This window comes from Haplochromis burtoni, unplaced genomic scaffold (assembly GCF_018398535.1).
Source record: "Haplochromis burtoni strain Fernald_Lab_line unplaced genomic scaffold, NCSU_Asbu1 Contig_953, whole genome shotgun sequence".
Classification (NCBI taxonomy): Eukaryota; Metazoa; Chordata; class Actinopteri; order Cichliformes; family Cichlidae; genus Haplochromis; species Haplochromis burtoni.
Genome location: NW_024583314.1, coordinates 79,956 through 104,158, shown reverse-complemented (window position 1 = coordinate 104,158; position 24,203 = coordinate 79,956). Strand labels below are relative to the sequence as shown.

The following is a 24,203-nucleotide window of genomic DNA, read 5'->3' as shown; positions in this document are numbered from 1 at the left end:
TTTTTTTTTCATGTCTATTTAATCGCAATTTATGACACTATGTTTGCACTGAAGCACCGCAGCAATTTCCTAATGTTGTAAACCTGCTTAACATTTGGCAATAAAACTGATTCTGATTCTGATTCTGAGAGGTGGCATCTGATACCCGACCTGACATATAGACACATAGTTTTCTACAGTCAATGGTTCAAACCTTTACTGGAGCCTCCCAGTGTGCAAGCCACAGTGCAGCTCATTTTTTCTTTTTTTGCACACAGAAACCCTTTGTATAAGAACATCTTATTAAATAACAATAGTACAGAAATGTTAAATAAGTTGAAATACTCAAGGGCCTTCCTGCTCCCATCTTTCCTTTATCTCCATGTTTGATTTTCATGTCGCAGCTTCCTTTTGCTCTGCTGGCTGCTCTGCCTTTGTAAAAAACAAAAAAACAAAAACAACAACAACATGGCAGATTGAACTGATTGCTTATGCTTTAGGGATTTTTTTCAGTAAATTTTATATCTAATGTCCTTTTTTATAATGGTTAAAAAAAATATATGCTGTGGTCAACGAGCTCACTTTTGGCGCCGATTGACTTGTTCGCACTCCAGGCCAGTAGAGGGCGAACGGCTCCAAGCTGGTTTGCTAACTACCAATCAAAGCAACAGGAGAAGAAGAGAACCCGGACGGTACAGTGGCGTCATTTCATTGTTCATTCATTGGTATCGAGGCCTACGTCTCTTTATAGGTGAGCTGGGGGTTTTGGTGTGAAGACGTGACACGACTCTTTATGTGTGCGATGTAAAACGTACGTTGTGGTGTTTATTGAAGAAGAAAAGTAATTAACAGGCCAAAGTGAGTGAGTCTGCGGCTAGCGAGCATTAGCTTCCTGGACGTATTACAGTCAAAAATTATAAATAGCAGTGGATGAATGGTGAAGAGTTGCGAACTAAACGCAGTTTACATAGTTTAGAAATTGGGAGCAACACGTACCTGTGGCGTTAGGGTTCGTTATCGTGTGATTAATGTAACATACGGATTAGTGCTAACAAGCTAGCTACTTTACGAGTGCAAAACTGGTGTTGACATGTCTCCACTGACAAATGAAGGCAGTGTGTAATATGAAGGTGGTACTTTTCCAAATACAGCATACACACACAAAAGTTAGCACAGCTGCTCAGCAAAAGTCTGTTTATGTCACTCAGCCCCAAAGCAGCTCCTGTCACAGCCCCGAATTCAGCTCTTCTCATCTGCGGATCATTTTGCAGCAGCAACATGTAGATACGGTTTAAATGAATTGTGTACTCTCTGTGTGTACACTTGATTACTCGAGTAGTCACACATGTTAGATCACCTGTGATGAGTACAGATAAGAAGCTATCCTGCCAGTGTCTGACATGGACATCATTCTGACCACCACAGACAGTCCACACGTTGAATCTTCTGCAGTCTAATAAAAGAAGCTGAGTGAATGATTCTCTCCTTTTATGTGACTTGATTTTGGCCTGTCCTCATTGATGTTTGGTGTGAACACATTCAACAGTTTAAGCAAACATGCCCTGCCTTGTTAATGTTTGCGAAGGCCTTTGTATTAGCTGAACAATTGCTTTTAGATTTAGTTTGTATTTATTTGTATAAGGTAGCAATTTCATGACATTGTTAACCAACAGAAATCGGCAATGGGCCTCTCATCCTTTTAGATCAATAAGTATGGAATGTGTTCCTAACAGACACATTTCTTGATCTTCTAGGATACACAGAATTCATCATGGTGAAAATTTTTATTGGCAACCTTGCCTGCAATGCCACAGCAGAGGAGCTACGGGAACTCTTCGAGAAGTACGGCAAAGTCACAGAATGTGACACTGTCAAAAACTACGGCTTTGTACACATGAGCAACATGAGCGAGGCAGAGGAGGCCATCAAAAACCTCCACCAGCACCAGCTGCATGGCTGGCGCATGAATGTGGAAATGAGCAAAGGGAGGCCTAAGTCCACCACCAAACTGCATGTCAGCAACCTCGGGGAAGAGGTCACTAGTGACGTTTTGAGGGCCAAGTTTGAAGAGTTTGGCCCAGTGGTGGAGTGTGACATTGTTAAGGACTATGCCTTTGTTCACATGGAGCGAGTCGAGGATGCAATGGAAGCCATCAGTAAGCTGGACAACACAGCCTACAAAGGTGAACGCTCGGGCAGGGGAGTGCAAGTTGTCTTCTCTGTACATGCAATTTTGGATTCTATTTTGCCGCCGTAGGGATAAGTAAAGTCCTCTTTCTGATGTATTACCACAGAGTATAGATAACCGTTGCTATAACTGACGAGTTAACTGAAAAATAATCACAAGTTTGGAAGGTCTTTTTGTAAAACCAGTGGCAGTGTACTTGATGAATGGGCACTGCACTGTCATTCAGTCACCTGCACGTTTTTTCGCTTCTCTCAGTCATTGTCGCTTTAACGTGTTTAATGGTCGTTAAGAAGCTTTCCGTGTCAGAGTCCCCACGGTCTCATGCGTGTCTTCTCTTTCCTTACAAGGCAAGCTGATGAGCGTACAGCTATCCACCAGTCGGCTTCGCACTGCCCCGGGAATGGGAAATCATATGGGCTGCTTTGTCTGCGGGAAACACGGCCACTGGTCGAAAGACTGTCCAGTCGCTCGGAACGGTAGCCACAGTGACAGCATGAGAGGCCGCGGCGCCCGGGCCCCGCCACACGGTCTCCCAAGTTATGGCAGCTACGGGATGGCCTCACCTGCAGCAGCTGATTACATGGGTGGCTCTGCATATAGTCCGGCTAGTTACGTAGGTGGGTTGCCTCCACCTCTTCCCCACAGGCTTAGCGGCTACGCCTCTGAGCCGGGGGATCGGTACGGCAGCAGAGCACCAGGCTCCTATGCTGATAGGTCACCAGCCTTTGATCGTGACCATCTCTATAGCAGCGTCAACTATTATGAGAAGTACAGAGCTCATCCTTTTGGCTCAAGCTATTTTGAGGATCGGCGCATGTCCTACCTTCCCCCTCCCCCACCTTCCTCCATCTCAAAGCTCTCATCCAGTGTAGATCCCTTTGAGCGTCAGGCCCTGCCTCCGCCTCAAGCGCCTGCCGCATGCTACACAGGTGAGCACACCCCGACCAGACGAGCAGCTGTCCCATCAGCTGGCTTTGCCTATGAGCGAACGCAACTGTCGCCTGCCTCTGCCTCCAGGAGCTCATACACAGCTGCACGACCCAAGGGTCATTATGCATCACGTTATGCGCCTTACTAAAGCCAGGTGAGCACCACAGTCCATAACGTTACTTTAAGACATTAGCAGTCAGCGGGCACTGACGCGGTTCTGTGTTTGTCTGAACTTGGACTGTTTTTTAACGTTCTGAATCTTTTAAAGTTGTGGTAAGTGTCAGCACTGTTTCTCAGGAATGCTGTGCTCTCTTTCTAGGTCTGTCTGTGAACTGCAAGACTTTTCCTTTGCCGTCACTTCAAGTGTGATTCCTTCAGTCTGCGTTGATGTACGGCAAAGAGACTCTGTTTGGAAAATGGTGTCCGTATCTTCTAGGCATCTGAGATGCCAGTGGCCTGCAGATGACTCGTCCTTTTCAGCCATGTTCCCCTAGCTTGTTTTCTGAAGGGGCGATTAGCAAATGTCACACTTTGACATTTTTCTTACTCTGCAGGTTTTCAGCTCGGGTTTTAGCCAAGTCTTTCTTTCTTTACATGTCTCTCATCATTTGTTGCAAATTGTTCAAATCGGCAAATAATAATTTTTGGTCTTTCTTTGTCATTTAGACATATTCTTGTTCAGTTAATACATGTTTTGTTTTTTGAGATTGCATGAAGCATACCTCATTCCACATAATGGCATAGGTTACCTGTTGCACAGAAGAATTGGATTTTGCCCTTTCACACATTTGAAATGTGTGTCAGTAAAAGGAATTTGGATAAAGAGAAAAAAGTGTTACAAATGATCATCATTGCTGCAGCGGGCGGTAACTCTCAATGTGTATTTTATCACAGGTAAAGCCAGTGTGGAATCGAATGGTGCAGCGTTTCCCTCTGTAGTGGATTAAAAGGCTAAAGGCAGCAGCAGGGAAATGGATGTGTGTGCAGTCTAGCGTTCAGTTAGCATTTACAGAGGGATACTTTGAGTTTAAACCAAAGTTAAGCCTGGAGATCATAAACATTCCAGCTTTTTTCTCATTTAAATGTGTCTGTGGGTTCTGCTATTTGTTCGTTTTCTAATAATTGAGGTGTCTGCTGGGCTAAAATTCTTCAACTAAGTGACACCAAAGTGAGACTGCTAGCTGATATGGATTGTGCAACTGACAAACGGTTTTCTTCCTGATGATAGTGGTGCTGACTGCCTGTAGCCAACAACAGAAACGAGCCACGGTGTGTGAGATCTCTATTGTATCCATGTAACACTGAGTAGGAACAAGTCTGTGGGGGGACGGAGCAGAGCTGTAGAGTTGTGAGGCACGTCCTGTGTACTGTTGAAGGTGCCTTTCCTTGTTTTGCTTATGAGTGGATTTGAAGTTTGTATTTTTCATACTAGCTGAAAAAATATTAATATACCTTTTAAAAAAAATCTGAAGTTAATGATTTTTAATAAAGCCAAAATTATTTTGGTCATGCTCGTTTCAGTTTTTTTACTTGAGTATGATGAATGCAGTGGTGTGGCTTTTGGTATTTTGTTCTAAAAATGCTCCAAGTATGAATATCAGAAAATAAAATCCAGCTCTTTGTCCAAATAGGGGCTCAAGGTTAATGTTCAAGACGATGTCTTGTAAAAAAGAAAGTCTCCATGAAAGGCCATTCTTCACCTATTTAAAATCTATATTTCTTTGAAATTCTGTTTTTTGTTTGTTTGTTTAAAGCTCTTCATTGATGTAGAGCCACAGTTGAATTAAACTTTTCAGTGCAGATTTTAAGGAGAAAAAACACTAACCCCTGTCTCTTCATTGTGTTAAGATTCAGGACCGTGCATTTGAATTCCATTTAAAAGAGAGAGAAGTCACCGGGACAAGCCAGGAGAAATAAAAATTATTTTGACAAACCAAAACAGCCTTATGTGCTGAGCCACACTTTGGGTCATGTGTGTTTTATTCTGCTGCGGATGGTAGAGTATACAGGACGGTCCACTGTGCCCAAACTGGGATGGATCAGAACGAAATTGCCCCCTCTTTCGCTACGTTGTTATCAATAAGGTTTTCATATCAGAACATATTGGACGAAACGCATTGACACTAATCTGTATGTGGTAGTCCAGTTAACTTGAAAACTTTGCTCCGTGAACCGAGATGGGACCTCCAAACTCCAGATCCAGCTTTGAGTGGGCTGTGTGTCTCCGCATGAACGCTTTCAAAGACCCAATGATGTGATCCAGCGACTGTATGAAAGAACCTTTTTCACTTTTGATCAGCGTGATTAGGTGCTAATCTTCCAAAGCAAGTCGGATTTCTTAAATGTCACTGTTCAAGTACTGATAATAATGTTTAGAAAAAAACTATTTTACACGTAGTCACGAAGTATATCCTCCATCTTGCCTATTCTCCTGCCTTGGTTTCCTTTGCTCTGCATGTGGAGACGCCATGGCTTAGCTTTCGGTGCTAGCTAGTCCCTCCCAAAAAGCGCTAGCGGGGTTAGCTGTATGTATTTGCCTGCCAACGCGCTAGCCGCCATTTCATTCTCCGAGGGAGGAGACGAGGAGTGCGACTTTTAACAGGTATGAATTGTATTACCCCGTAATTGCGAGGAACAAAAAATCGGTTGCGAAAGTGACCCAGTGCACCACAGTTCCAGCTGCTCCAGAAGTGTTTGCTGTAAAAGTGATCTGCTAATCCAACATCTAAGCTACAGCCTCGCGACTCGTGTAGTGAAGGCCGCAGCCTGAATGTTGTGACGTTACGTAAGAGTAACTGACCAAAGCAGGCATAGTATAGTGCGGTAAGTTTAAGTGTTTTGTCAGGTTTTGATGCACATTGTAATCAGATAAGCTGCGGTGATGTTATTTAGCGGTGCCGCTAACGACTTTTTTCGGCTGCGTGCTCAGTGTCTGGTTAAGCACCGCGCGGGCACTGCTGTGCTTGCTAATGGCTCGTTCGCGCGTTTCCTTTGGACTCCGCACACCACGCTGGTTCTTTGTAAACTAAACAGCCGATGGAAATGGCTCCGCTGAATCCAGTCCACTGCAGCTTTGTCTGTTGGTCAGCTCCTTCGTCAAACTTTAATTGTTGCGCTTAAACTTTTGCCCAAAGAGCGCGTCCATTACGTTATTCTCCAGTTGACGTTCAAGGCCCATACGGTGACTCGTTAAAGCTGAGTGGGTTATCTTCAATGAAATACTGTCGGAGTGCTGGCTTTGTTAGTATTGCTGCCACTCTATTCTGTGCAGTGTTGTTCGTGTTGACCCCATTAGATTACGTGGAGACTTTCTATACAGTTAACTAGTAGGGGTCCTCACTCCTACATGCCCAGGAAGCCTTGTCAATGGAGAAAAGTCCATAAAGTTTGAGTAGTGATTGCTCAACAACACTGCTGGAAACTCATTATTGCAGAAGTTCACCTTATAACCTTGGAGTTGTGATTTGGCGCTATATTAATAAAATTGAACTGAATAGCATTTTGTTAAATTAACTGGTAAAAGTTTCAATTCAGTCATCGGAGTCATGACGCTACTAATGCTGAAGTTCCTCTCTTCCTTTAGTGACGTGGACCCTGCACAATGGTGAAAATATTCATAGGGAACTTGTCCCCAGACACCACATCAGATGAACTTCGCTCTCTCTTCTCTCAGTATGGCAAGATTGCAGAATGCTCAATTGTCAAGAACTTTGGCTTTGTGCACATGGATGACAAAACAGAGGCAGAGGAAGCCATCCGCAATCTCCACCAGTATGAGCTGAATGGCCAGCCTATGAACGTGGAATTAAGTCGTGGCAAGTCAAGGGGATCCACCAAACTGCACGTTGGCAACATTGCCTGTACCAACCAGGAGCTGAGGGCCAAGTTTGAAGAGTTTGGCGCTGTGTTGGAGTGTGACATAGTAAAAAACTATGCTTTTGTTCACATGGAGAGAATGGAGGATGCCATGGAAGCCATTAATCAGTTAGACAACACAGCTTTTAAAGGTGAACTCTTGGGCTGGGCTTGATGATTTAATTAAAGTCAGATTAAAGATGTAGTATCAATATTGTTGTTATGTTGATGGGTAAATTATTGCTCAAATGCAGGTGAGTAAAAAGAACTAAGGTAAGTTTTAATAGACAATTCCAACATCATTTTAAAGCTGGTATCCGTAATGTCTTTGGTAATATCCGCCTGTGTTGTGGACTTAAAGGGACACAGACTGGAATTTATGACTCACTCGTCAGGTAAACACCTGTTGTGTGGTTATTCCAAGTATTTGATTTGAAGTACATAGAGTGTACAAATCGTACCAAATGCATAGTCCCATTAAGGGCAGGATTAAAACGGACATGACGTAGTCCTGTTCGTAGAACGTGGTGTTTGACACGCATTTATTCGCAGGATCATAAATCTCGGGTTGCGCCGGTGAGATCCACGTCCGCACCACGGGTACAAGTTGAAATTGACGCTCACTGATCACATCGTATTAGTTACCTGTTGTGTTTTCGGTGGTTTAAGAAGCGTTTCAAGTTACGGATTTCAGCTTTAATAACCATATTTTTAGTGCTCAAATCATTAGGTATGTCTTCTTGCTACTGTTGAGATACAATGCAGCCTTTTAGCTGATTGATACAGGCAGGAAATATGAATGCAGGTATAAATCCTTATTGAGTCTTTTCTTTTTAAGGCAAACTGATGAGCGTGAAGCTTTCGACTAGCCGCCTGCGTACTGCGCCGGGAATGGGAGACAGATCGGGTTGTTATCGTTGCGGGCAGGAAGGCCACTGGTCCAAAGAATGCCCTCTTGACCAAAATGGCTACCACGGTTCAGAGCCAAAGTCTGATGGATACGATGCCTCGAGATTTGGCGGGCGGGGTCGCAGCAGGGGTTATCATCCGGACTTCAGTGGCGAACCAGATTACGGTGGCAGCTATGCTCCTGTGCACGGTTTTTCCCGAGGTTCCGGTCACAGCAGCAACATGGCAGGGTACAGAAGAGGTGCAGGCTATGAGGGTGCAATGAGGTATGGGCCACACCCGGGGTATGGTGTAAATGCTGCTGCAGAACATAGCATGGCTCAGATGTATGGCGGCGAGGCAGCATACAGGGGCAACGGCTCACTCTATGGCGCGTTCCCAGCCTACCCGGTGCGACGGTCGCCTTACGAGGAAAGAGATCCGTACGGGGTTGTGGACTACTACGAGAAGTACAGGGCCAATACTTACGGAGGCAGTTATTTCGAGGAACGCCGCGCTGTCCCCTTGCCTGCTCCAGCAGCGTCCTCCTCCACGGCTATAATGAGAGAGCGTCTGCCTCCCTCTAATGTCAACCCATACGAGCGCCCTCCCCTCCCTCCTCCACCAGCCCCAGTCTCTTCATACTACGCACGTGACCGGAGTCCGATTCGGAGAGTTGCTGCCGAAGCAGATGGATATACATATGAGCGTTCGCGCCTTTCTCCGGTGACCGCCCTCCCAAGAAGTTCTACCTATGAAAATCCGCGGGATCCCGGCGCGGAGCGGGCACGGTATACATACTAGTGCTTGTCCCATGCAGTCAGGGCAGAGCTGATTTACAGTAAGCAGGTAGGCTAGCCGAAGTGCCATGTAAACGTCACACAGTGAATCTCATTGCTGTTGTTTGAAGCTAAAGTCAGCGCTCTGTATGTGGGTGGGTGGGCACAGTAAGCAGAACATTTAAGTCTAAATGGTTGGATACATTCACAATATGCTTTGATCTTCTTCCAGGTCCTAATTCACACTCCAGTCCAAACAGTGGCTCAGTTTCCCATCTCTCATTGTCTTGTAACACGCTGTGGTATAGCTGCAGTTAGCAAGTATGTAAAAGCAGGTCCAGCCTGATTCCTTACGTGACACTGCCACAACTGAATTTTTGCCCTTCTGAAAAAAACATACATAGCCTGAACACATTACATTAGTGCATGGTGCTTATTGTAAAGGTGAGTCTTCTGTTAATAGAACTTAAAGTGTATTCAGCAGCTTCTAATGTATTATGTGCGTTTAGTGTATTTGTGTTAGTGGAAGTATGCCTCATAACTGCAGCGACGGCTAAACAAATGTGAGTGCTTGAAGCCTGAAAACGAGGACCTTCTCTTCCTTCTCATGGTTCCATTTTTCTGTTCGGGATCAGATGAAAACATTTGTGAAATTAAGATGGGAGAACTTTTTTTTTTTTCTTAAGCTACATTGTGTTTGATTTTTTTTTTCTTTTTCTTTTATTGACAGTAGGAACATTACTTAAATTCCATTGATTTCCATTGCTATGATAAATATGAGATTCACATGTTCAACCTGTAGTAGTAAAGCATTGACCTCGGAACCTTTTTGTCTGTATTGATTTCTCACTATTAGGTTATAATAAAAAATCTGTCTAAAGTTTGAGGATTGTGACTTCTCTCGTGTGTGTGTGTGTGTGTGTGTGTGTGTGTGTGTGCGCGCGCGCGCGCACGCACGCACTTACTATAAGATGTGAAATCGACTGCAGAGTCCATCAGCCCGTGAACACACAAGCGAAGACTGGTGGAAGATCACTTTGTCATACAGAGAATGATAAATGCAACTTGTGACATGAAATATGTCATGACATGATAAACATTGACTTGGACATGTTTATATATCAGAATCTGTTTGGCCAAGTTTGTTTGACTCCAGTTCAAGTTTTTTTTTATGCAAAAAACCTGCTTTGTTTTAAAAAACAAACAAACCCTCTTGCTCTTTTACAAGTTACATAGCTATAAATGGGGTGAACATAGTGCAACCCTGGATGAATCTTAGATACTCATTTTAATAGTGTAATACTAAGCCACTGTTACCTTGAATGATATAACAGTGGGCTATTTCTCAGTGTTCATCAGCATGACAGCCTGGGGGAAGAAACTGTCTTTGGCAGCTGGTTTTAGTAAACCGCGCTCTGTAGTGCCTCCTGAAGGAAGCAGTTGCAATGTGAAGGGTCTGCAGAGATGTTTTCTGGCCCTTTCCTAAAACTGGGCCTGTACGGGTCCTTGATGGAGGGGATATATCGGTGCTGATAAGCCTCCCTGCAGAGCTGATTGTCCGTTGGAGTCTGAACTTGTCCTGCTTCATGGCTGACCAGAACTAGTGAGTACTATTATTATTGTTGTTATGATTATGTATAATGTACAGTAACTTTAGTAATGGCACTTGGCTGTGTATCTGAAGTTTTACACTGCCAACTTTCACACAGTACGTGGTCTGTCCCACCAAGGGGGAGAGAATTTTAGACCTACTGTTAGCATACAGACACACACACACATGTGCGAATGGTTAAAGGAGGTCTTAGTGAAACTACAGGGCTGTTTTGAGGTGACAGACTGGGAGACACTGTAAACTTGTCAGTGAGGACATCAGTGGGCTTACTGAGTGTATCACTGACTCCATCGTCCCTGCTCAGACTGTCCATTGTTACCTAAATAACAAGCTGTGCATAACTAAGGACATAAAACCCCTCCTCAATGACAAGAAAAGGGGCCTTCTGAGCGGGCAGTATTGAGAAGGTTCATCTTCAGAAGTTTTCTGATGACTCTGCGGTGGTTGGATGCATCAGTGAGGGTGTTGAAACAGAGTACTGAGTTATGATGGACTCTTTTGTCATCTTGATGCATGCTCAATCATCCACGTAGGTAAAACTCCAGAAGTTGATTCTGTTCATCTGGATGTAGCGTTTTCTTTTGTTGTGTGGTACGAGCAGAGTCACCTGCAGCTCAACAAGACAAAGACCAAAGAATTGTTTGTGGACTTTAGGGGGACCAGGAAACCTGTGACCCGTGTTTCAATCCAAGGGGTCGATGTGGACATTGTGGAGGACTATAAATACCTCAGAGTACACATAATAAACTAGACTAGGTTAAAAACACCACTGCACTCTACAGGAAGTAGAAAGTAGAAGTTTTTCCCGAATATCCTGTGTAAGCCTCAGAGAGAGAGGCTGTACAGGAAAATCTCAGCAGTTTGTGAAACCGCAGCTCCCATTCAAAGTCTCTTAATCACCTTTCTTCCCTACGCTGATGCTAGGTATGAATTTCAGGAGGTCGTCTACATGCATTAATGTACAGACTTGGAGCCGGTGAGCGTATAGACACGTTATATTTGCGATTTGTTGCCTGTTAACGAGGAATCAAAAATAGGAGATTGACATTTTTCAGCCAATAATTTTTTAGAATGAGAGGCGCAGGGAGCATTGGTCTGACCAATAGGAATCTTTCTTACTGCGACGGCCCGTCCCACGTCCGAAGGATTAACCTTTGTGATTTTCTGTTGGGCGCCATTTTGATTGAAGTATTGTGTGAGAGCTAAAGCAGGAAGCACTTTGTCAGCTATTTGCACACATTTAAACCTGAGTTGACTGATCGCTCATACTGATTGAGCCATTTAAGTAATTCGAAAATGGCGACGGGAGCAAATGCAACTCCATTAGGGAAGTTGCACCCTAGTATTGGCGCTAAACGAGCCTTTGATGCCGGGCCTGGTGCGGGGAACGGGCTGATGCCAACACCGGGGCCGCCCGGGTCCTTTCCTTCTCTACAAGGCTTCCAGCCTTCGATGCCAAGCGCATCTTTTCCCCAGTCTCATCAGTTCAACCCGGGGACAAGTTTTTCGAGTCAAGCTCAACAGCAATCTGCTGCGGGGAGCGGAATGGCTAAACCTGGTAAGTTAAGCGAGCTGAAGCTAACTCCTGTAGCCCTCAACGCGGCGTTAGCGAGCTGAAGCTAACGACGTTAACCAACATGGGTGACGAGCCCTGGCCTGAACGGCATGGATAAGGAGCCGCTAAAGTTGGTTAGTAAACGATAGTGGTTGGTGTTTTTTGGTCTAGGTTGTCCTCTTCTGACCTGACGGTTTAGTTAACGAGGGTTAATAGTGAAGTCTGGCGAAACGACAGCTCTCTGCCTGACGGTATGTTTTATTGGTAACAGTGCATTGCCTCGCTTTCATACGTAAACCTCATCAAGGCCATCCATAACTGTCTTTTTCTAAATCGAAGCACATGAGAGAGGAGTAGCTGATAGAGCCCAAACGAGGAGTCACCACGTTGCCGTTCTCCTGCATTTAATCTCGAAATACACTGGCTCCATCAATGCCGTGAAGGGCGGTAGAGCTGGCGTGCATCATGTAATGTTTCACCGGCATGCTGTGTTTCTCGCGGTAGATTTCGGCCAGAAGAAGTCAAGAAAGAAGAGTCGTTGGAGCAGCGAGACGCCTGATCAGAAGACCGTCATACCGGGCATGCCCACCGTTATCCCACCCGGACTGACCCGGGATCAGGAGAGAGCATATATAGGTAAATATTGAGTTGGTGATAATGAAACATGTAGTTTCTTGTATTATGTGTCTAGGAAATTACTTGTTTGGGGTTTAAGTTTCCCTGCCAGTAATAATTTTATCCTGTTTGCTGAACTGCCAACAGTTAGAGCTTCTAAAGACACCCATTACACATTCTGGTTCCAGTATGTTTACTCTAACACGATGGGACATTTTGCTCCAGCTGTTGTCTTTTCTGAAGAGCAATGATTACTTTATGATTGAAAATGTTAAGTTGACTTCTTTGTAATGGAGGCTTAGTGGTGGTGCTGCATAGTGTTATAGTTTGCATACCATTGGGCACCCATTAGCAAGAGGAGTAGATTGTTAAACACCACTGCTTGCAGATATCTGTCCTCAGCTGCAGGTCACTGCTCACTGTCTTGCCTGATTCCCTACACATCATCAGTTTTGTTCCTGTGCATGGAGGAGTTAGTCATAATGTCCTAACATTGCTAAAGAATGCTGTTTATTTTGGTTTGAAGTGTGAGCAATGCTGCTTCAATGGCAAACGAATCCAGTGAGTTTAAAGAAGACAAATTGTTGTTTTTGTGGCCACTGCAAATTTGGAAATGCTTAAGGACTGTGTGCGCGCTCTGATTTTGGCCTGTCCCAAAAACATTGATCATAAAAAGTCCTTTTGAACCACACATGCCTTCCAGCAGCAGTGTAACACCAACATACTGCCTTCACAGGCCCTCAGCGGGTGTTCTGAAGCAGACCAATCCTTTTTTTGTCAAAAACTAACATCATTATTGATGTTGTGCACTCATTGGTAATGGTTGATCTTGGTATGTAAACATTCATTTGTGCCCACCCTCCGTCGTCACACTTGTTATTTTTCCTCATTCAGTAAAGCCCCAAAAACATTGTGAGGGAAGATTTAAAGATGAAGCACAAGTCACTGGCCCTTTATTATTCTTCTCAATAACCCAGACTAATAGTTTCAGTGCCAGTGAACGTGTGTTTGGTGTATTTCATCACAGCTTTCATAATGTGCGTTAGATGACTGACTGATTTCATTGCCTTTGGAACGATCCCCTCAGTGTTAGATCTGTGGAGTGACTGCGACTGACTTTATAAAACCAAATAGCCAGTGTATCCTCAAATGTTTAAGATTTAAGCACTTTTCATGGAATTAATTAAAGAGTCTTTTATGCGGTAGGTATTATTAGGAGTCGTGGAGTTAACGGACACATTGACGTTCAGAAGACGTTAGACTTTTTCATGCTAAAGTAAACGACCTCTAGGACTTGCTGGTAATGTGTGCTTCTGATGATGTAATACTTTAGAGTCTTGCCAGATGTTTATTTGATCTTCCTTTTGTATTTAACAGACTCACCGTTTGTCTTTACCTCAGTAATGAATGAGATAGTGCTCCAATGTGCAGAGCATTGTCTCTCTGTTGTTATTGTGGTAATCAAATTTCTCTCCATCCTTGTTTTTCTTTCCTAACCTGAATTCTTCCAGTCCAACTGCAGATTGAAGACCTGACTCGTAAACTGCGTACAGGAGACCTGGGAATCCCTGTTAACCCTGAGGACAGGTCGGAAAAAGATTAAATCCACGAACAGTAACACTTTCTCTACCTTCTTGACTTTTTGGAAGACATGTTCAGAGTATATGTGGTTGTTAGCCTAAAACTTTAGTATTAGCTGAAGGATGTAGTTTAGTGAAGAACAGTGTTGTTTAGACAGTTTGAGTTCTTCACATTTCCATTTCCTGTTGCTAGAGGAGAATTGATATATATGAACGTTTTTCTAAAGACTGCTCCTCGTCCATCACCACTTAGTACACGTGACTACTAGTTTCAGCACTTCTCTATACATGCAGTGATTGTCTAGAATTGGTAATGATGCATTTTTAAAAGTAAATTAACATTTTCTTTGAGTAAACTGGAGAGTGATTAACGGAACTCCACTGTTACACTGTTTCCTGTAAAACAACACAAGTTTGAATGTTTTTACTCAAGATGGAGAAGCAGTGTTTGTAATTACACTGAAATGAAAGAATTGTAATAGAACGGACAGCCAAAAGCCAACCTTAGTAACATTTGAATAGTTGTTGGCGCAAACAGAAAGTTCCTTCTTGACAGGTGAAATATTTGTTTAACAAAAACACAAAATCAAAGTGCACATTGTGGCTGCTGCTGCTTTTTTGGAAACCAAGCTTTGACAAAGGTGTTTGCTCTGAGCTCAACAGCTGCCATCAGCACAGGAACACTGTAAGATGTGCTTCACAGTACCGGAGAAGTGATCGAATGGTCCCTTTGATTTGTTTCTCTCACAGAAATCTGTACAAGCTTGTGCGAATTGTTTCATTTGAATGAAATTACAACCACTGTTTTGATCTTGAGTTAAAAAAAAAAAAGGCCAACACATTCTCACTCCTCTCTCACCTTTCTATACATTTATAGATGGCTGTGCTTGTTTGCGACCTTTGGTTTCACATGTTACCAGGCTGACAAACTTTAGTGTTTTCCATCCTGATACAGATTGAAGCTAGCGTCCTCATAATGCTATTGCTAACGCTGGGTAGCTCATATATAAACTCGGTGATCCTCTCCTTCACGTTTTCAGGTAAAGGCAGTGTTCCACATTAACTCGCTATAACTCAATAGCTCGTCAAAGTCTTCACTCTGTATATTTTCAACCTAATTGACAGCTGTAACTGTATTGTTAACAAAACAAACAAAAACAGTGGCTGCTCACTTTCTTGCAGCGCTCACCACAGGAGAGGAGCCACTGAATAATGCCCAACACCCTTTCTGATGCCGCCCTCCCACTTTTGAACTTTGTGCATTAGATGAGCGTATAAACCTCTACACTGTGGAGCTGCATATGTATTTAATTTCTATATTTTATACCCGAATACGAGTCAATACCATCACAGAGACTTTAGTGGTAGGTGTGTGTCCCTGTTACGCACACACCTGAAGGCCACATTAAAGAACACGAGGGCGAGGAGTGGTCACGTATTAAAAGCTATGAACCATTCAGAAGGGTTACTAGGTTGCTACTTATTAAGTTAATGTAAGTTTAGTAATGTAGCTAAGGTTTACATGACTGACACCAACCCCAAATATCTCTGATATTATTTTGAACTCAAACATCCACACAAATGTTTGGAAAATGAGCTTTTCCTAGGTATTGTGTTTCATTCCTCAGTACACTGCAGCGAACATGTGCTGCAGGGCCAAAAAGCACATTAAATTATGACCTGCCTGAGGTGGGAGTGAGAATAAGTTGAAGGATTTTAAGGCTTTGAAAGCCAGCTTTCCATAGTCGACTATAAGCTCAGTCTTTAGAGCTGTCCTAACAAGGGTATCTAACTAGTCACTGCCAGACTCCTCCTATTGGATGCTTGGCAGTTTACTTAACACAGTCGTTGCCTCAAATTTAAAACTGTAGTATTTCTGCACACTGCTTATTCTGTGTCTGCAGTAGGGGCCTGTCTGGATATGTGAGTGCTATAATTCATGTGTAAAGATTTTCCTCTGACACAGGTTGGACTAGTGTACAAATAAGTTTGCATATTGATTTATTTCACATCTTAGGTTTGACTTGAATTGGCTTATTTTGAAAAGATGGGTACTAAATGCACACAAGCACCAAACTACTGCTTTGTCTTACTTTATTTCACATACTTATTTTGGTCCATTGTTGCCAGTGACTCAGCCCATGGCATGAAGCCTACTTGATTACATCCCAGTAATCCAACTGGGCTTTGTGTTGGAGTGAACGAGTGATCTATTGCTAGTCCTCTCTGGTTTTCCCCTAATGAGGCTGTGAACACTTCTGCCCAGGGAGGAGGAGGATATGCTCAGTTTTCCCTCTGGATTTTGAGATCTGGAGGAAAACTGACACAAATGTATGTGTTCTTGGAAAGCCAATGGCTGCCTTAGAGTGTGAAGTTGACCTTTGCTAGGTAGCGTCCCGGTCACCTGTACACTGTATATAGTTTTTTTTAATCATAATCAGACATTTCCACAGCTGTCCAAAACTTGAATGCAGAGCTGCAGAAGCTTTAGAAATCACTTCCCAATCTAATGTGACCAACTTGGGAGGTGTTTCAGGTTGTCAGCGTTGGAAGTTTGAAGCGTAAAATGAAATTTTTTTTTCTCACTCGTCACGTGGACACATGTGGCTCTCTGATGGGAGAGCGTAGGAAAAGGTGGATATCTAATCTTAATTCCTTTTCTCTAACCCAAATTACCCCACATCAACCTAACCCTTTTTCAAGCACAGAGCCTCCTTAACGCAGTACCACAGGTTTTCAGCATCCAAGGGGAGGCACGGACCTCTTCCACCACGTCAGCACCAAGCAACTCTCACAGCCAGCGTTTCTGCTTAGGATTGCAAATTTTGCTTTGATTTGTTTTCTTGCCTCCAACTTTGCTTTCTTGTAGGCCAACAATCCTGTATGCAGGTTGAAGTTATGGCCGTGTATTTTATTTTTTCTTCTTGGTTGATGCCCCTCCAGATTATTTGTTTACTGCCACTATACAGCTTTGGTTGCTACGTTTTTCTTTTGTTTTCTTCTGGTTTTGTTTAAAAAATATATTAATTTTTTGATGTCAGAATGGACTTCAGTCTTTTGAAATGGCAGTGCAGAGCTCCTATATACTTTTCTTTTGTTTAAGTTTGCTGCTACTGCTGCACTGGCCATGAGTCAGTCCATCTGAGATTCTCTCAGTAGAAACAATTACAGTCTCAAAGTTTATTGTTGTTTTAAAGATTCACTGATTGAGATTCTTTTATTGTTAAAGTCTTAGTCAGCTGTAGGGAGCCTGTGTGATTGTTATTGGCAGAGCTTTGCTTGTAGGAGGGTGCTGATGATGTCTGTCTTGTCTTTTGTCTGCCGCTCTCAGGTCTCCTTCTCCTGAGCCCATCTACAACAGCGAGGGCAAGAGGTTAAACACCCGCGAGTATCGCACACGAAAGAAACTCGAGGAGGAGCGACATGCACTTATCACTGAAATGGTTGGACTCAACCCTGACTTCAAGCCTCCTGCAGACTACAAGTATGATTATCTTTTTTTTTTCTTTCACCCCATTGACTGTATTTTAAATTTTTGTTTCATTTTGTGTTCGTTTATCTGATAAAATAAAAGGCTGGCGTTTTATCTGGGACGCCAGTTTGATGAGGGACAGAAAAACAACATGCAGCACGCGGTCTTTTAATGGGGGGCACTGGTGTGATTTTGGTAGAAAAAGTAAATAACAAATGACCAATTGACCGGATGGTTAAGCGTTGCTGTTAGTGTGAGTGTGTATCCCAAATAAGGTAACTGTTACTAACTGTTAACTGTTGGATTGAAGATGTTATAATGCCACCCTCGGTGTCTGTGATGGGAAATTGCAAACAGGGAAAGTTGATAAGTAGATGGATGAAGCTTTGCAAAAGCAGTGTTCTGCAGTCAGTTGGTGCAGAATTAGTGGTTGCATATAGACTGTGTCACAGGAAAGTTGCCTGAAGCAATGTCTAGCCACACTCTCCACAGGTATGTTGATGCTACCTGCACAGGAACAAATGCAATGATGTCGGCAAATTAATCTAACATTGCATGCATGTTGAATATTGCCTGTGGTGCAAACTGTTGCACATTTCAGCAGCAATTTGTGACAATTGGTCCTTAACAAATGTGAGGAAAAGTTTGGGTTAGCTCTTAAAAACACAAGCAGTACTTGGGTCATATTTAATCCCAAATTACTTTTAGAGTAGTCCACTAGTCTCCCTCTCTGTAATCTACTAGCTTTTTATTCTCTGGGAACAATATGACATAATTAACAACTGAAGGAAAAAGGTTAGAGGGGGCACTGAGAGAAACAAAAGATTTAATTTTCATCCATCCATCCATCCAAACGGTTAACTGGGTAATGTGTCCTCTGGGCCATGGGGCTGTTGGTAATGTCAGACCCTGATGGTTAGCTGAGCTAATCAGTCAGCCTTGTGTTTAGATGTTAAACTGCCTGGATCGCAGTTTGCAGCTTGTGACACATTTTCCATGAGGATCTGTTTCTGCAGGTACAGCATTTTGTTCAAGCTGGGGAAATGATGTTCAGAGCAAGGATGTGTGAGTCTAGTGGACTAGATGAGTAATTGTCACTAGGCTGCTGCAATTTGAGTATTTTTTACACAAATTCTTTGCTTCGATGCGTCGTATAAGACGGCTCTATAGCACGCCATTGTCTCCATGGATACACAAACAATTCACCACCAAATCACAAGAAGTGTCTCACCAACATTTGCAACTAAAAAAGGACCTGCGATACCAATGTATTTGGGAGCAGCATATGAATAAATAACGTGACAACATAAAGCCCACACAGTGTTCAGGCTGGCACAGTTTCGTGTGGAGCTGGAGTCTGTTTACACACTGTGAAAAGCATAGAGGCGTCCTGTTACCGAGACGATGAGCTCAGGTAGCATGAAAGAAAACATGTTTCTAGTCTGAAACAGTGCTGCTGTTCCCATAATCACCATTAAACCTTTAGTGGGAAAAAGCTAGTGGAAGTCCTTCAGACTGTCAGAGCAGACGGTGGATGGAAGTCACTGCTGTGATAAAGCAGGACTTGAGCAGAACCGTAGTGTTCTAGCAGCAGCTCAGTGTAAAGAAAGATAGCAGATACCTTTGGTTTTGTTCGTATTAGTAAACACTGAAGCCTGGAAGCTCACTGATAAAACATTGTTTGTTTTTACTGGTCTACATCGTTATTAGTGCCATTAGCACAAATTTGAATCTATCGCCCACTGCTGCCTCACAAACCATCTGAGTTCAGTGAACTCCTGTTAGGGTCAAGAATCTGATCTGGGATGTGGAGGGTTGGCCATTAGATGATGGGTACACTGTGGCCAGAGACATGCTGCCATTATTTTCTTTGTCTCTTATAGAACAGGACATCAACAGAAAGAAGAGTGGAGGTCTCTGTTAGTGCCAACAGTCCGATTGACTTAAGCGTTTCTCTAAGCTTTGAGAAACGTGTTCATTCGACATTACTACTGTGTTCTTTTCATCATTGTCATACGTTGTCATGTGCAGTAACGCGTGCAAACGAATGATGTGTCATCAGAAAGTGATTTTTATGCACTAATTGTCAGAATGAGAGCGTTTGACTGGTCAGTAACAGAATCATTTCAGTTTAGTTTTCTTCTTCAGTGGTCTCGGTCTAATCAGTGATTGGAGTCCATCTGCTTTGTGCTTTCATTTGTATCTTAATGATTCTGTGAAGAGTACACACTTTCTTCCTGTAGAGCAGCCCTACTGCACATTGTGGGACTCTCCATGCTAATTGCTGATGATCTAAATACTGGATTGGCTCTTAGGACATTTAGAAAGCTAAATTCTTTACTTGTTTGTGTTCTCCAGGCCTCCAGCCACCAGAGTTAACGACAAAGTTATGATCCCTCAAGATGAATACCCTGAAATCAACTTTGTTGGTCTGCTCATTGGACCCCGGTAAGTTCGATGCCATCTTAAAGTCATGCAGTTTGACGTGCTTTCATACTGCAACTGAGGGGGGAAGAAAGAGTTTCTCACGTTTGTTTTTCCTCCCAGTGGTAATACATTGAAGAACATTGAGAAGGAGTGCTGTGCCAAGATTATGATTCGGGGGAAAGGGTCTGTGAAGGAGGGGAAGGTTGGTCGAAAAGATGGCCAGATGCTGCCAGGGGAGGACGAGCCTCTGCATGCCCTGGTCACTGCCAACACGATGGAGAACGTCAAGAAAGCTGTGGAGCAGGTTGGAGCACCTCCTGTTCATTATGTGAAGATGTTTAGCATCAGTTTGTTAAATGTAATGCATGTATACTTTGGGGAATATATACCGTGATATTAATGGTGTGAAATGTGTGTCCACAGATTCGTAACATTTTGAAACAAGGCATTGAGACGCCTGAGGATCAGAACGACCTAAGAAAAATGCAGCTCAGGGAGCTGGCCAGACTCAATGGCACACTGAGGGAAGACGACAACAGGTCTGTGACACTGCCCGGGCTTTGCGCACAATCACTCCTTATTTGTTATAACACGAGGAGCCACCTGGTCATTAAAGTACAGAATGAGCAAGAATAGAAATCAAGGATGGATTTGTTCCATTTCTGAAGTCTCCGGACACCATGCTTATTGTCTCTTGTATCCACAGGATTCTTCGTCCTTGGCAGAACTCTGAGCCACGCAGCATTACTAACACCACCCTCTGCACTAAATGTGGTGGAGCCGGCCATATCTCCTCAGACTGCAAGTACAGCAGGTGACGATGCGCTGAATGTCCAAACTTGAGCTGAACTCCTGACTCCACTCGCCTGAATTGTGTAACGACGTGTGCTTCTTTCACAGCTCGTTCGCTGCACACAGAGCAACTGGTGGAGAGCCCCCTCAGTCAGCTCAAGACAAGGCTCGTATGGACAAGGAGTATCTGTCTCTCATGGCTGAGCTGGGGGAGGCCCCTGTCCCAACGTCAGTCGGAGGACACACCAGCACCCAGGGCGCACCTCGGGCTGCAGGCCCCAACAGCACCCAACCTCCACCGGTTAGTGGGGACGCACGTGGTTCTCTTTACTCGTCGTGTAGAGCTCTGTCTGAAATTCTCTGTGTGTTCAACAGAACCGGCCTCCGTGGATGAGTTCTGGTCCAGCCGAGAACAGGAACTTTCACGGCATGCCTGGGGGGCCCGGGGGGCCCGGTGGTCCTGGAGGACCTCACAGTTTTCCTCCTCCGATGCCCAGCATGGGAGGACCGCCTATGCCTCCCAACCCCAATGGCTTGCCTCCACCCTGGATGCAGCCCCCTCCTCCTCCCATGGGCCAGGGACCTGGACCGCATGGACACCCGATGGGTAAGAGCAGATCCAGACTACACAACAATGTGTTTAGGGATGACATATGAACCCTGCTTCAGGTCCAAGCTACTCTGCGTTCATTAGGGCTGTTGTGTATTTGACATGTTTTAATGCTTTGTATCTTGTTCTATTTAATTATTTTAAAAGTCAGTTTCTAAACCCTTTAAGCCCATGCAGCAGTCTATTAATGACTAACCTCGTATTGTGGATGGATTGTCTCAGTTGTTCTCCTGACTGAAGTTTGGTCCATTTACAGCATCCTGCCATGTGATTGCATTTGTCCCTAACCATCAGGAACCCTCCTGTTTTATTAAGTGGAAAAAAGTTAGTGTTCATCCTCCAGCTTCACCGTGTTTATATTATGCTAACAAAGCTGTGTCGCTAGCCACCACGTAGCACATCATTATATACCAGCTAGCACAACTTCAGTAACCCTACAATTGTCACTGCCGTTTAGTTTTCTGTCTTCATTTATGTTGGAAGTGATAACAGAGCTGTACGTTTGAGAGATTTATGAAAAACTTCTATCAAAACATGCTATATCATGTTTAGGTGGAAACTAGCGAGCTAACTTCCTGCTAACTTCTAACTCTGTTGAATTTAATAAATTCTGTTTTCATGGATGCCTGGATGTTAAACTTAATAGTTACACCTGGTAAAGCAGCAACGCTGATCATTTTATTAAAGATGAAAGAATTTAGACAGTTTGTAACTCTCAGTGATGCCGCAGTGTTAGTTTGTTTTTGGGACCTGAAGTGGAGTTTGGGCCCAGACACAGCTAATGATGTCAGACTTAAGGTCCGGATACTGCCAACAAAAATCAGAGTGTATGGAGGATTAAATTCTGCATGGTGGTGATAACAGTACAGTTTGGGTAAAAGGCTAAGACCTGGTGATCCATACAGTGCCAGTGATGTCCCACAGATGGCAGGGAGCTGGCACAGGCTGGACTCTCATGAAGGCTTTTAGATTTTTCAAGTAGAGTTACTGAGACGTCTCATGAAAGCTAATGAACTCTGTGTAAGATTCAGTTCACCTCCTGAGTTCTTTGTGTCGTACTTAAGTTGCTTTGAAGTGTGTTTTATTGTAAAGACTTTCCAATATTGAAGAGGTCAAACGCAAAAGAAGCGTCTGAGCGTCTGCTGTATTAGAAAAGGACCCAGAACTTTACTGTAGAAAATCTGCAAAATAGAAAAGAACCCCCAATCTTATGTGCTTTGTTGTAGGTCTGCTGCCACCTCCAATGGGTATGATGCCACCTCCACCTCCTCCCCCAAGCAGCCAGCCACCGCCTCCCCCTTCAGGTCCTCTGCCACCTTGGCAACAGCAGGCTCCACCTCCCCCTCCAACCAGCAGCATGGCAACTAGCACACCACTGCCCTGGCAACAGAGTAAGAGAGCACAAAAGCTTTATTGAGAAAACTTTCAGTGGTTCAGCACACACACAGCTCTTTTATACGTCAGTGGTTTCAAAACTGGTTCCTGTGTACACTGAAACGAGAGGTAGTGTGTTCACTGTGTAATCTATAACAAAACGGCTTCATTTTTTTGGTTTCTGGGGGGGCTGTCACCCAAAGACGAGTGTTGGCCTCGGTGTGTTGATTTGACTGAGTTTATCACCAAATCAAACAGATAGGCGGTGCATATTTACAATATGTCTTTGTCCTTACACACACACAAAGACGTACTCACCGCACCTTATTCACAGATCCGTGGAGACTCTATGCATAAGGAGCCTTTATGTTTGCCTACAGTTCATTTCCATGTGTCCCCTGCTCTCTTACAGACACCACCACCACATCTAGCCCCGCCACCGGCACCCTGCCTCCATGGCAACAGCCCCAACAGCCTGCAGCCTCTGGAGCCCAGCCCCCACCACCCATGGGTACTCCGTCCATGGTGCCTCCTCCACCTGGGGTCCAGCCCCCACTGCCCCCGGGCGCTCCACCACCACCACCTCCACCTCCTCCAGGCTCCACGGGCGTGATGTATGCCCCACCACCACCTCCACCACCCATGGACCCCTCTAACTTTGTCACAATGATGGGGATGGGGGTACCGGGCATGCCCCCTTTTGGCATGCCTCCTGCCCCCCCTCCCCCTCCCCCCCAGAATTAAGTGTGGGTCAGAGGAATGGTCACCATGTACCCATAGACTGAAGTCTGTGCTCACAGAAATGTAACCAGTGCTTTATTTTTTATGGATCCATGATGTTGTGAACAGTGACAGGCTGTGATTGTTCACTCTGTAACTTAATTCCACTTCTTGTCGCTGTTTTTAACGTTTGTGTGGACACGGCGCTCGGCCCATGTGTACAGTGTCCCTCTCTGACTGCCATAGTTTGTTACATAAGTACAGTTATGACTCAGCCAGCCAGCACCAGGTTTAATGTATGTGAAGACTTGCCTGTCATTGGCTTTAATATATCAGAGTTCAGCTTGCATGATCCATTCAGACAGCTCATTCTGTTTAAAGTGACACATTTCTACTCTGACCTGCTCCCCATCTTCGCTTTGAGCTGGACAAGATGAATATTTTTGTATGCAACATAGGAAGTGTACCTTAGTTGCGTAAAACCTTTGTAGTACTAAGATTGTTTTCCAGGGATTCCTGTGGTTTTCATTTTCTTCTTTGGCCTGGGTCTTGGCGGTGACACCGAGCTTTGTGCCCCCTGCACTAATCGACTGCTCAGAAGATCCTCGTTCATGTATCTCTGCTGTGATTAGACGCTGTGTGCAGTGTTAGTGTTGCTTCTGTTTGACTTATCTGAGTAGAAAATTGTTCATTTCTGGAGTCCACCGTGTAATGTTAGCCTGAATTAATGTTGGTTTCATATTAAACTGATCCATGTCAACTTGTTGTTTCTCCTTTTATGGATGTCAGCCCTTTGTGTCAGAAAGAAAGCTAGCTTTTCTTTCCCC

The 24,203-nt window shown here is 44.0% G+C and overlaps 4 protein-coding genes across 7 annotated transcripts; all 4 read left to right on the top strand.

The window, feature by feature from the left end:
* Positions 1-250: 250 nt before the first annotated feature.
* Positions 251-4,610, top strand: LOC102290713 (RNA-binding protein 4.1). Of its 3 annotated transcripts, none has more exons than XM_005951258.3 (4): positions 251-671; positions 1,734-2,162; positions 2,515-3,251; positions 3,417-4,610. In XM_005951258.3, exons 2-3 carry the CDS (start codon positions 1,751-1,753, stop codon positions 3,243-3,245), a joined length of 1,143 nt encoding a protein of 380 aa, XP_005951320.1. In that variant the 5' UTR covers positions 251-671; positions 1,734-1,750; the 3' UTR covers positions 3,246-3,251; positions 3,417-4,610. The 3 variants fall into 3 exon arrangements, with proteins under 3 accessions (XP_005951320.1, XP_042072123.1, XP_005951319.2); XM_042216189.1 differs by having other exon boundaries at positions 251-790; XM_005951257.3 differs by having other exon boundaries at positions 254-730.
* A 547-nt stretch (positions 4,611-5,157) lies between these two features.
* Positions 5,158-9,499, top strand: LOC102291235 (RNA-binding protein 4.1). Of its 2 annotated transcripts, XM_005951265.3 has the most exons (3): positions 5,158-5,699; positions 6,681-7,104; positions 8,852-9,499. In XM_005951265.3, exons 2-3 carry the CDS (start codon positions 6,699-6,701, stop codon positions 8,935-8,937), a joined length of 492 nt encoding a protein of 163 aa, XP_005951327.1. In that variant the 5' UTR covers positions 5,158-5,699; positions 6,681-6,698; the 3' UTR covers positions 8,938-9,499. The 2 variants fall into 2 exon arrangements, with proteins under 2 accessions (XP_005951327.1, XP_042072125.1); XM_042216191.1 differs by lacking the exon at positions 8,852-9,499 and having other exon boundaries at positions 6,681-7,211.
* LOC121811771 (RNA-binding protein 4.1-like) lies at positions 7,349-9,499 on the top strand. Its single transcript, XM_042216190.1, has one exon. It carries the CDS (start codon positions 7,799-7,801, stop codon positions 8,642-8,644), a length of 846 nt encoding a protein of 281 aa, XP_042072124.1. The 5' UTR covers positions 7,349-7,798; the 3' UTR covers positions 8,645-9,499.
* A 1,871-nt stretch (positions 9,500-11,370) lies between these two features.
* Positions 11,371-24,136, top strand: sf1 (splicing factor 1). The gene is made up of 12 exons (XM_014330709.2): positions 11,371-11,789; positions 12,291-12,422; positions 13,913-13,988; positions 17,313-17,465; positions 19,812-19,901; positions 20,001-20,184; positions 20,304-20,419; positions 20,587-20,694; positions 20,781-20,973; positions 21,048-21,279; positions 22,509-22,673; positions 23,069-24,136. The coding sequence occupies exons 1-12, from the start codon at positions 11,528-11,530 to the stop codon at positions 23,398-23,400; spliced, it is 2,043 nt and encodes a 680-aa protein (XP_014186195.1). The 5' UTR covers positions 11,371-11,527; the 3' UTR covers positions 23,401-24,136.
* The last annotated feature ends 67 nt before the right edge of the window (positions 24,137-24,203 follow it).